The sequence below is a fragment of the Chiloscyllium plagiosum genome, unplaced genomic scaffold (assembly GCF_037043375.1).
Source record: "Chiloscyllium plagiosum isolate Xiang-an unplaced genomic scaffold, Cpla_swu_hap1 HiC_scaffold_34, whole genome shotgun sequence".
Taxonomy (NCBI): Eukaryota; Metazoa; Chordata; class Chondrichthyes; order Orectolobiformes; family Hemiscylliidae; genus Chiloscyllium; species Chiloscyllium plagiosum.
In genome coordinates this window covers 50,524,886-50,538,309 of record NW_028270172.1, presented here as the reverse complement: position 1 = coordinate 50,538,309, position 13,424 = coordinate 50,524,886, and the positions used below count along the sequence as shown (strand labels likewise).

General features: G+C 39.4%; 1 protein-coding gene across 1 annotated transcript in view; it reads left to right on the top strand.

Moving 5' to 3' along the window:
* Positions 1–13,424, top strand: part of mak (male germ cell-associated kinase) — a 220,107-nt gene that overhangs the window by 94,448 nt on the left and 112,235 nt on the right. Inside the window, exons 5-6 of the mRNA XM_043719022.2 lie at positions 7,656–7,735; positions 9,941–10,073. Of these exons, the coding sequence (XP_043574957.1) occupies positions 7,656–7,735; positions 9,941–10,073 (213 nt within the window). The remainder of the gene's footprint in view (positions 1–7,655; positions 7,736–9,940; positions 10,074–13,424) is intronic.

The window sequence follows — 13,424 nt, the reverse complement described above, 5'->3', positions numbered from 1 at the left end:
TGACGAAGCAACTCAAGAAATGTATCACAGAAAAAGAGAGAGCCTATAAAGTGGCCAAGAGCATTGGGAAATCAGAAGATTGGGAAGACTACAAAATCAAACAGAGTATAACAAAGGGAGAAATAAGGAAGGAGAGGATCAAATATGAAGGTAAGCTAGCCAGTAATATTAGAAATGATAGTAAACGTTTCTTTCAATACATAAGAAACAAACGAGACGCAAAAGTAGAAAATGCTTCTTTACTTAAATCATGATGAGGAAACATCATTGGTTACCCATTCGGAGGAAGAGGAAGTATGGCAGTCTTTTGCTGCCACTGAATTGGATTAATTTGATCCATGCCTTTATGGTGTGGTCATAGAATGACCAAAGGGGGGAATGAGGATCTACAATTTGAAATTAGGCAACAAAAATATGTAGATTTTTATTATAACAAAATGGTTTCTCAATTTAAAAGAATACTATAAAATGGCCTGTGAACCATACTTCTGAACATACTGCTGATTTGCAGAATTAAGTTGCAGTTCAAAGATAAGAGGACAATAGAATTTTCATAAGATGAATACACATGAATTGACCATTTGAATTAACCTTGAACTAATACATGGCATGACAATTTACGTAAATAAGATATCCTTCTTAAAGAAAATACCATTGGATTAGCCTGTCTTTAATCATATCACCATATTACAGTTGATTGGACTTTTTTGTAATTAAGAACCCTTTTCCAGGAAAAATCATTGGATTAACTTGCTGTAAATCATGTCACCTTATTATATGTGATTGGTCTTTCTTGTGATTAAGGTTGTACTATTACTAAAAAAAATATAAATAATATGTAATTTCAAATCTAATTGCGCAACTTCACCACAGAACACAGAAGCTTCAATCTCTTTGTTGCTGGATAGAATTGCGTAAAGATACCTTAAATTGAATAATGATCCTTGTTTTTTGAATAGACCGCATTTGTCAATTCTTTTGACTGATCTCGAAACAAGAGGCCCCTCTTGAGCGGTCTTAGATCTTCAGGTTAGGTAGCAGTTAATTGATCTTTATTAGTGTTGGCTTGAAAAGATGGCAAAATGAACTTTGCCATCCAAAACTGTCATGTGGCAGAAAGGGATCAGGTTTCTTTGACAATCCTAACCTGTCCAATTATTTGTCCTTTCTGCTGCTGCCCCACCTGTCTAGGGGCAAATATTCTACTGAACACTTCAGATTGTGACATTTCACTAAAACCTAGGAACCAGTTTTTCCACAGCTGCGGTAGTGCACCTAACTCTGGGCATCCACCTTTAGGAAGGTTAAGGCCTTGGCCGACGGTATTGAAAAAATTTATCTTGGAGGATCACAGGAAAACCGATGGGTGTCAGCCTAGCTGAAGTACTCTTGCAGAACTGGCAAGAGTTTAACAGGCCAAATGGCCTTCGTCTGTTCAGTAACCACTTCATAATTCTACATATGCTTTCAGGGAAAAGCATTAAAGTTATGTGGTTAGAGTACAGAAGCTACAGTTGTTTTCCTTCAGTGAAAGCTAAAAGAGCTTAGAGAATAGGAGTGGGAATAGGCCATTCAGCTCATTGATCCTGCTCCACAATACAACTAGATAATGGTTGATTTTCTATTACAGAGTCATTTTCCTGCTCTGCCCATAGCCCTTGATATTTTTAATATCTTGAAATCTAGCAGTCTATGTCTTGAATATGCGCATTCCACAGCTCTCTTATAAGAGAATCCTCAAGATTCAGCACCCTCTATGTTTTTGCTTATTCATTCATGAGATGTGGGCATCGATGACTGGCCAGCATTTATTGCCCATCCATAATTGCCCTTGAGAAGAAGGCAGCAAGCTGCCTTGTTGAACCACTGTCATCCATGTGCTGTAGGTAGACCCAAAATACACGTATGGAGGGAATTCCAGAATTTTGAACCGATAACGGTGAGGGAACGGTGATATATTTCCAAGTCAGGGTGGTGCGTGGTTTGGAGGGCAACTTGCAGTTTTGTTCCCATGTATCTGTTGCTCTTGTTCTTCTGGATAGAAGGAGTTGTGGATTTGGGAGGTGCTGTCTAGTGATGTGACGAAATTCTTCCTCACCTCAATCTTTAATAAGAACAGATGTGGTTTGGCCAGAGAGTCCGAGAGCAGATACTTTTACGTAAATCTGTTTCAGAACAGTGGGATGCATTCAAGAAGAAAATAAAGACAGAACAATATGGAAAAGTATGGTGAATAGTGTCAACGTGTTTCAATAAAGGAAAATGGTGGTACCCTCAAATCCTGTGGACTCTCAATTTCAAGAGATATTAGATTAAGAGATAAAGTAAGGTTTACAGAAAATGCGAAGGGCTCAAAACAGCAGGATCCTAGTAAAGTATAGAATGTACAACTCAGAAAGGAGGTAAGGAGAGCTAACAGGGGATATGAAAGGTTATGGAAGTAAAATAAAGTCCTAAGTCTTTTTTTTTCAGCTACATTACATGTAAAAGCAAAACAAAGGAAAGAGTAGAACCCTTTAAGGACCACAGCTGTAATTTGTGTGTGGAGCTAGAGGATATGATGGCTCAGTAGTCAGCGCCATTGCCGCACAATGCTAGGGACCCAGGTTCAATTCCAGCATAGGGAGATTGTCTGTGTGGAATTTGCATGTTCTCCCAGTGTCTGTGTGGGTTTCTGCTAGGTGAACCAGTTTCCTCCTACAGTCTAAAGTTGTGCAGGTTAGGTGGATTGATGGGCTAAATTGTCTATAATGTCTCGGGATGAGCAGACTAGGTGCAGTGTACAGGGATTTGTTACACTTTTGTCCACTCAGTTAATCTGTCCCTTTGTCTGTCTCTTTATGTCATCTTCACAGTTCACTTTCCAACCTTACTTTGTGTTATCAGCGTATTCAGCAACCATACTTTTGATCCCTTCATCCAACTCATTTATATAAAACTGTGACAGCTTGAGGTTCCAACGCAGATCCCTAAGGTACACCTCTCATTACATCTTGCCAACCACAAAATTACGCATTTATACCTACTGTCTGTTTCTTGTTAGCCAGCCAATTATTTACCCATGCCAATATTTTAGCCCACACTCAATGAGCCTTTCTTTTCCACAATAATTTTTGATGCAGCACCATATCAAATTATTTATTCTTTCATGGGATATGGTTGTAACTGGCAAGACCAACATTTGGGTGCACATCCCCTATTGCCTTTAAATTGGAATTGCTTGCTCGGTGATATCAAAGGGTATTTATGATTCAACTATGTTACTATGAGTCTGAGGTCACATGCAAGCCAGACTGGATAAGAACAAAAGATTTCCTTCCTGAAAGGACATTTGTGAACCAAGGTTCTTTATACCAATTGATGATGGCATTGTGTTTATCATTACTACCATTCACTTCTTTATTCAGCTGCCATGGTGGGAATTGGATCAATGCCCCTAGAATAGTAGCCTAGCCTTCAGGTTACTCGTGACATTAGTAATCTTCAGAGTACAGTGACATTACTATTATACCACCAGCTTGCCATAACTCCTCTGAAATCCCTTCTTGAAGTATAATCACAATAAATTCACTGATCCCTGTTTATTCACATGATGTGTTACTTCTTCAAGGTCCTGATAAATGTGAGGTCCAATAACAGATGAATAGTAGGTCCCTAGGAAGTACTCAGGAACAAAATGACCTTGGTGTTTAAGTTCATTGATCCCTCAAGGTGTCAGCAGAGGTAGAGAGAATGCTGAAAAAGGAATACAAGATGCTTGCATTCATTAGCTGGGGCACTGAATATAGGAGCAGAGATGTCTTGTTGCAACTTTTTAAGATATTGGTTAGGCCATGATGGAATACTGAGTGCCGTACTGGTCACCACAATAATGAAAAGTCGCGATTGCACTGGAGAAGGTGCATAAACCTTTTTACATCAAGCACAACCTGAATGGCTTTCTCTGTTGAATCTTCTTTGGACTGTAATAAATCTAACAAAAACCTGTCAATAATTCAACAACAGTTCTGGCTTACGAATTCTGATTTCAAAGTTCAAGGTTTTACACGAGTCCTAGAGATCATCAATGAACTTAGCCACAGACTCTCCTCAATGCTGAATTGGTCCTTGTTTGTGCTTTAGAGAAGTTCAAAATCACACAACACCAGGTTATAGTCCAACAGGTTTATTTGGAAGTACTAGCTTTTGGAGCACTGCTCCTTCAGGTAGCTGTGGAGCAGGGTCATAAGACACAAAATTTATAGCAAAAGATTATAGTGTCATGCAACTGAAACAATATATTGAACAAACCTAGATTTCTGTTAAGTCTTTCATCTTTTATAATGGGTTGCAGTAAATCCCAGAACTTCTTATAAGTTACATTCTCAGGATAACTTAAGGTTTAGTGAGAAAATGACAACTCAGTTCAGACAATGCATTAAAGGTGTGAGGTTAGTGTCTGTCTGTATCCCAATCTTGAGTCAGATTGGTTCTATTTCCAAAGTAGGACTTTATAAAATGTTACATGGATTGACCGCCTGCAATGACTGCCTGCAGGTTGTGTGCTTTTTGAGCAAAATAGAATGTATCTGCAATCACAATTCTGCAAATGCAAATTCACCCAGTGGATATATATGCATGTGTGTGCATGAGGAAGTGAGAGTGTGTGCATGAATGTGATGGGGTGAGTGAGTGAGTGAGTGTGTGTGTGTATCTGTGTGTGAAGGAGAAAACTAATAAACCTAATAAACATGTTCGAACAAAAGAGTAAGTTATGGCTACAAACTAGATTTTAACAAAAAGGAATTTGCTGACTTTAATTCAAGAAAACTTGGGAATAAAGGCAGATTAGTTGAGACTAATTAATATGACTCATGAGAGTATGATTCTAATACCTATTATTGAAGCTCGACTGGAAAAAGGGTAAGAATAGCAGCTCAACACTCCTGATTACAGATTTTCATATGATAATACGGGAAAGGGGGCATGCAATACTGATGAAAGGAAACAAAGCTATGGGGATGGGTGATGCATTGTTTTTATTTTTTAATCAACCTGTTCAGAATTGCTATCACACACCACTGGAACAGGTGGGACTTAAACGGCCTCTTGGTCCAGAGGTATGAATGCTACCACTGCATCACAACAGCCCATGAGATGATACATTAAATCATTACAATAAGGCCAATATGAGTTGAATGATAAACAATGACACTAACAGAGCTCTTGTGATGCAGTGACAGTGACCTTACTTTTGAGCTAGGAGTCCTGGGTTCAAATCCCTACTCGTTCATAAGTATGTAATATTATCTTTGAATAGCTTGATTAGAAAATATAATGATATCACGGCTGGGAGTGTACTATAGACCACCAAACAGCTAGAGGGATATAGAGGAGCATACATATTGGCATACCTCTGGAAAAATGCAACTCCCCTAATTTTAAAGGGGATTGAATGATTATGAAAGGTGCTGTGGGAGAAGAAATCTTAAAATTTATTCAGGAGAACCTGAATGTACGTAAAGCAAACCTAAAGAGAAGTGTACCAGCTCTGCATTTAATTTTATGGGGTCAAATTACATTGGTTGAAGGTGTTTCAGCTGGGGAACTTTTTGATGGAAGTATTCATAATTCAGTTAGCTTTAAAATAACTAAGGAAAAGTACAATGATAGAAATATAGAAAATAGGAGCAGGAGTAGGCCATGTGGTGCGGCTGTACAGGACACTGGTTAGGCCACTGTTGGAATATTGCATGCAATTCTGGTCTCCTTCCTATCAGAAAGACGTTGTGAAACTTGAAAGGGTTCAGAAAAAATTTACAAGGATGTTGCCAGAGTTGGAGGATCTGAGCTACAGGGAGAAGCTGAACAGGCTGGGGCTGTTTTCCCTGGAGCGTCGGAGGCTGAGGGGTGACCTTATAGAGGTTTACAAAATTATGAGGGGCATGGATAGGATAAATAGACAAAGTCTTTTCCCTGGGGTCGGGGAGTCCAGAACTAGAGGGCATAGGTTTAGGGTGAGAGGGGAAAGATATAAAAGAGACATAAGGGGCAACCTTTTCACGCAGAGGGTGGTATGTGTATGGTATGACCTGCCAGAGGATGTGGTGGAGGCTGGTACAATTGCAACATTTAAGAGGCTTTTGGATGGGTATATGAATAGGAAGGGTTTGGAGGGATATTGGCCAGGTGCTGGCAGGTGGGACTAGATTGGGTTGGGATATCTGGTCGGCATGGACAGGTTGGACTGAAGGGTCTGTTTCCATGCTGTACATCTCTATGACCCTATGTGGTCCTTTGAGTTTGCTTTGCCATTCAATATGGTCATGGCTGATCATCCGACTCAGTACCTTGTTCTTGCTTTCTCTCCATACATTTTGATCTCTTTAGCCCTGAGAACTATATTTAACTCCTTCTTCAAAACTTTCAGTGATTTAGCCTCAACTATTTTCAGTGGCAGAGAATTCCGCAGACTCACCATTCTCTCGATGAAGAAATTTTTCCTCCATTCTCAGTTGTAAATGGCTGATCCCATACCCTGAGATTGTGACCACTGGTTCTGGACTCCCATGTCATGGAGCATCTTTTCTGTGTATACCTGCCTAGTCCTATTAGAATTTTATAGGTTCCTACGAGAACATCGTTCCTTAGAAAAGGAGATCAAACGCTCCACATGTGGTCTCATCACGTTCCTGTATAATTGCAAGAATACATCCCTGTTTATGTAATTAGATCCTCTTGATATGTAGACCAGCATAAATTTAGGTACTATTAACTAACACTTTGTTGTTTGATCTGGTTAGTGAACACAAACTCACAAACTCTGAATTTGTTCAAGTAAAATCAATCAGTATTTGACAAAAACATAAGAGATTATCTCCTGCTATAAAGTATCACAATCTGTTCCGCAAAAATAAGCAATACTTATCTGCCCAAGTAGGATCAGTGAGTCAAGTCCGAATGACACTGGCTGGACACTACCAGGGGTTAACTGCAATTGCTGTAGTCTTTAGGTTCCAAGCTCAGGGTTTTTCTTTCATCTTTTTGTGATGGTTGTTCCCAGACTGCTGTTCAAGCATTCTGTTCAGAATATTTATCCCTTATTTCTAAAGATGTGTGACTTGGTACCTCGACTCCTGCATGTATCAAGCCATCAAATCCTATCATTTCAACAGGCGTAATCTCATTAATGTATTCCAGTTGATCAGTTTATCTCCTGGTGTTTGTCTCATCAGGAAAGATCTTCACAGCTTCAGATAGTTAAGTTATCTCCTGCTGTTCAGCCTGTATCTTGTTATGTTCATATTAGATTAGAGCCACTTGGATCCTCAGAGTTGGTCATTTTTACCAGCATGCAATTCAATCTAGCTATAATATGATTTGTATTCCTGACAGAATAGGAATAGAAAATCTCAACGGGGGATGTGATTTAGCAAACATGGACTTTCCAATTCCAATTCAAATTTGTTTAAAATATATATTTGTATTTCAGGCCTATTTTCAATATAATTTGGTTCAAAATTTAATAGTTAGTTTAGTATGTTATGTGTGTAAATGCTTATAATAACCCTTGAAAAATACGGATTTTATTCAGGAAATTCTATATTTTACTGAAATTACTCTTTTATCTTGGTACATTACAATAACACTTCATTGTTTGAATTGTCTATTCACAGAAACAAATTATTTCCTGAATCAGTCATTAGGAACATCATGTATCAGATAATACAAGGACTTGCGTTTATCCATAAGCACGGTAGGTTTCTTCTAAGGACCAGGAAGGTTGTAATCCATCTGTACCATAATACAAACAAAGAAATCAATAGCAGCTGTCACCTTTGGACAAGCAAATATTTTCAAATCCATTGCCAGTTTAGTAATGTTATATCTTTGCAACATTTCAATACTGCCTTTTAGAAGTTGAGCTAAAATATTAAAATTTCCTATTTACCCTGTTCTTTCTATTTGTAACACTGGTGGCTTTGACAGCAATTGCTGGCAATACCTTCATCAACACTTTCCTCAGAGGTTGAGCTAAGTAATTGGATTACAACAGAATAATAGAATGCAATTTGAACCACAAAGATTATTAATTTGTAATTTTGTAATTTTCAAACTACTAATCTAAAAAAAGTCTGAATTTGCATGAACAGTCAATAGTTCAATTTGTGTCTGGAAGGACATTCCTTACGGAAAATAAAACATTTTCTCTTCATCTTTTATTCTAAACATTGGGTCACAGTTTTAACCATATATTTGAAAATGTTTACACTTTATTGTTGAATAAAATTTTCAGGGATTGAGAAAAACATATTTTTTAATGTAAAATTTATGTTGTTTACTTAAGATCCAAGCACTTGTTTTAATTATTTTAAGCAATGGGGATAGGCTGGAAAAAGGGAGGGTGGAATGCTAAATTTCATTTGATAGTCCAATATCAAATTGACTATTAGAACTACAGAAAAGCAAAATGGTCTACTATGCTGACGGTTAACTAATGGATGATTTAATAGAAATGTTTTTATAATTATGAAAGTACCTGATGGTGAGAAAGAAAATGATATTTTCTTTGGATGGAGACTTAGTGAGAGAAGTCACCAATTTATAATTGCGATAGAAGAGAAGTGAAGAGAAGAAGTGAAGAGAAATCTCTTGACTAAAATATTTTGGAACATGAATTTATCTTATTATATGCTGCATTATTCTGTGTCCCTATTCAGAGGACATTTTTTGGGTTATTAGCATTAATCAGAAAGAAACAAAAATGTAGTTTCTCTGAGAGTCATAGAGATGTACAGCCCTTTCATCCCATCTCAACCCAATCTAATCCCACCTGCCAGCACCTGGCCCATATTCCTCCAAAACCTTCCTATTCATATACCCATCCAAATGCCTCTTAAATATTGCAATTGTAACCAGCCTCCACCACTTCCTCTGACAGCTCATTCCATACACATATCATCCTCTGCGTGAAAAAGTTGCCCCTTAGGTCTCTTTTATATCTTTCCCCTCTCACCCTAAACCTATGCCGCCTAGTTCTGGACTCCCCGACCCCAGGGAAAAGACTTTGCCTATTTACCCTTTCCATGCCCCTCATAATTTTGTGAACCTCTATAAGGTCACCCCTCAGCCTCCGACACTCCAGGGAAAACAGCCCCAGCCTGTTCAGCCTCTCCCTATAGCTCAAATCCTCTAACCCTGGCAACATCCTTGTAAATCTTTTCGGGAACCCTTTCAAGCTTCACAACATTTTTCCAATAGGAAGGAGACCAAAATTGCATGCAATATTCCAACAGTGGCTTAACCAATATCCTGTACAGCTGCAATATGACCTCCCAATTCCTGTACTCAATGCTCTAACCAACAAAGAAAAACATACCAAACGCCTTCTTCACTATTCTATCTACTTGTGACTCCACTTTCAAGGAGCTATAAACCTGCACTCCAAGGTCTCTTTGTTCAGCAACAGTCCCTAGGACCTTACCATTAAGTGTATAAGTCCTGCTAAGATTTGCTTTCCCAAAATGCAGCATCTCGCGTTTATCTGAATTAAACTCCATCTGCCACTTCTCAATCCATTGGCCTATCTGGTTCAGATCCTGTTGTAATCTGAGGTAACCCTTTTCGCTGTCCACTATGCCTCCAATTTTGGCGTCATCTGCAAACTTACTGACTGTACCTGCTAATTTCTCTATTACTACTTATTCTCATTACAAGAGAAAATAAACTTTTTTATTGCAAAGAAATCAGTTGCTTTGTAAATCAGTGATTGTGCAAAAGATGGTCTTTCTGAAAATCTGCTGATCTTTCTGAAGATCTGTATCTTTCTTCTTAATTTAAATGATAATATTAGTACTAGCTGTTAGTTTACCTGCAGACCTTTATTTGCTAAGACTATATCATAACATCTTCAAGATAGATTTGCACATGCTGTTTTACTTATTTTGGGTGTCTCCATTAGGATTTTTTCACCGTGATATGAAGCCTGAAAACCTGCTGTGCATGGGTCCAGAACTTGTCAAAATAGGAGATTTTGGATTAGCCAGAGAGATTAGATCACGTCCACCATATACAGACTATGTATCCACACGGTGGTAAGTCCAATTTTATAGAAGAAAGCAAAACCTTGAATGAAAGTTTCATCTATTTTCTTTCATCAAATATCTAAGGATTTGTTTAAATAACTCTATACTTCATTGTTGAACCAAATCTTCAAGGATTGAGAAAAGTAAATGTTAAAATTAGTACTAAACTAGATATCAGAGTTGGTTTATTAATTTTGATCAGTATGGAAAAGAGCAAATTGTTTTTAAAACATAGACACAGAAGTACATCATTAAGCCCTTTAAACTATTCATAACAAAAAAACAAAGAACGATACGGCACAGAAACAGGCCCTTCTGTCCACCAAGACTACACAAGCTTTTCTAAACTCAAAATCTTTGCCTCTACCATACCCTTCTAATCCCTGCCTATTCACATATCTATCATAATGTCCCTTAAACCATGCAATTGTATCTGCCTCTACCACTTCTCTGGCAATACATTCAAGTCATTCAGTGTAAAATTCTTGCCTCTCACATCTCCTTTGAATTCACCCCCTTTTACCTTGAACCTCTGTCCCGTGGTAATTGATGTTTCTACCTTGGCAAAAGTATTCCAACTATCCATTCTATCCGTGCCTCTCATAATTTTGTAAACTTCTATCAGGTCGACCCTTAATCCTTCAATGTTCAAGTGAAAACTAAAGAGATTTGTCCAATCTCTCCTCATATTTAATACCCTCCAACCAGCTAACGTCCTGATAAATGGTTTCTGTAACTTCTTCAAAGCCTCCACATCCTTCTGGTAGTGTAGCAACCAGAATTATACACAATATTCCAAATGTGCCCTGAGCAAAGTTCTACAGAGCTACAACATGACTTGCCGATATTTATATTCTGTTCCTTGACAGATGAATGCAAGCATGCCATATGCCTTTTTGACCATCTTATCCACCTGTTTTGATGCTTTCAGGGAACTATGGATCTGTACTGCTAGATACCTCTGCATGTTGATGCTACTAAGTGTTCTCCATTTACTTTTTATTTCCCTCTTGCATTAAACCTACCAAAATGCATCATCTCTCATGTAAGCTCCATCTGCCATTTCTCCACCCATTCTCTAGCCTGCTGTATCTTCTTGTATTCCTCCTCACTATCTGCAGCTCGCAAACCTTTGTGCCATCCGCAAACTTAATAATCAGGCCATCTACATACTTCTCCGAACCACCATCTACATACTCCTCCAAACCAATTATATATATTACAAACAACAGGGGTCCCAGCACTGATCCCTGAAGAACAGAACTGGTCACAGATATCCAGTCAGAAAAACATCCTTCCACTGCTATCTCTGTCTTCTATGACTAAACCATTTTTGTATCCATCTTGCTAGTTCCCCACAGATCCCATGCAACTTTACCTTGTATTATCAGCTGGCATGAAGGACCTTGCCAAAGGCTTGCTAAAGACCATACAGACAACATCTGTCCTCATCATTCTTTTTTGTCACTTTCCCAATTAAGGAGGAGAAAGTGAGGATTGTCAATGCTGATTCCAGATGAAGAGCTTATGGTCAAAATGTCGACTGTCCTGCTCCTCGGATGCTGCCTGACCAGCTGAGCTTTTCCAGCACCACATATTTTGATTCCCACTTTCTCAATAAACTCAATCAAGTTTGTGAGACACAGATTTCCCACACAAAGCTATGCTGCCTATCACCAAAAAGTCCATATTTTTCCAAATGTGAGTAAATCCAATCCCATGAATTATCTCCAATAAATTCCTTACACTGGCCTGTGATTTCCTGGATAATCCCTGTTGCCCTTCTTAAACAAAGGAACAACATTGGCTATTCTCCAGTCTGTTTGGACCTCTCCTGCCACTAAAGAGGATTCAAAGATTTTGTACAAGGCCCCAGCACTTTCCTTGCCTGTCTCTCTCAGCATTCTGGGATAGATCCTGTCAAGTCCTGGGAATTTGTTTAATGCTTTTCTAAAACACCCAATAACTCCTTTTTAATATTGATATCTCCTAGAATGGAGAAAGTGAGGTCTGCAGATGCTGGAGATCAGAGATGGAAATGTGTTGCTGGAAAAGCGCAGCAGGTCAGGCAGCATCTAGGGAACAGGAGAATTGACGTTTCGGGCATTAGCCCTTCTTCAGATGCTGTCTGACCTGCTGCGCTTTTCCAGCAACACATATCTCCTAGAATACCAACATACCCCTCCTGAGAATCATCATCCACCACTTCCTCCTCCTCCTTTTGAAACATGATTCAACCTCACCGCCTTCATCCAGCTCCAGACATTAATTCCTTCATTTGTCCTTGAATGGGCCTACCCTCACCTGAGAAGTGGTTACCTTCAGAATAAACCGCCATCAGTCATTTCTCTCTTCCATCTCTCTCTCTCTCTCTAATACAAGATAAGGTAGTCAAAAAAGGCTTATGGCATGCTTGCATTCATTGGAAATGGCACTGAATTTAAGGATACACAAGTTATATTGGAGCTTGAGAGAACTTCAGTTAGACCACACATGGAATATTGCATTCAGTTCTGGTCACCACAGCACCAGAAGGATGTGGATGCTTTGGAGAGGGTACGAAACGGTTTACTAGGGTATTGCCTGGTATGGGGGATTTTGCCTTTGAAGAAAGGTTGATTAAATTGATTTGTTTTCACTCGAACACAGGAGGTTGAGGGGTGACCTAACAGAAGTTTATAAGATTGTGAATAGCATGGATAGTGTGGAAAGTATGAGTCTTTTTTCCCAGGGTGGAGGGATCAATTACGAGGGGACAAAGGTTCAAGGTGTGAAGTGGGGGATGTTTAAAAGAGATGTGCGAGGCAAGTTTTTCACACAAGGACTGCAGATTGCCTGAACACGATGGCAGAAGAGGTTGTGGAAGCAGACACAACAGCTGCACTTGAATACATAAATAGGAAGGAAATAAGGGGATACAGATCCAGTAAGAAATTCAAAACTTGCGCCCACTCCTCCCTCTTACTTCCCTCCAAGGCCCCAAGGGATCCTTCCATATCCACCACAAATTCACCTGCACCTCCACACACATCATTTACTGCATCCGCTGCACCCGATGTGGCCTCCTCTGTATTGGGGAGACAGGCCGCCTACTTGCAGAACGTTTCAGAGAACATCTCTGGGACACCCAGACCAACCAACCCAACCGCCCCGTGGCTCAACACTTCAACTCCCCCTCTCACTCCACCAAGGACATGCAGGTCCTTGGACTCCTCCATCGCCAGACCATAGCAACACGACGCTGGAGGAAGAGCGCCTCATCTTCCGCCTAGGAACCCTCCAACCACAAGGGATGAACTCAGATTTCTCCAGTTTCCTCATTTCCCCTCCCCCCATTTTGTCCCAGTCCCAACCCTCGAA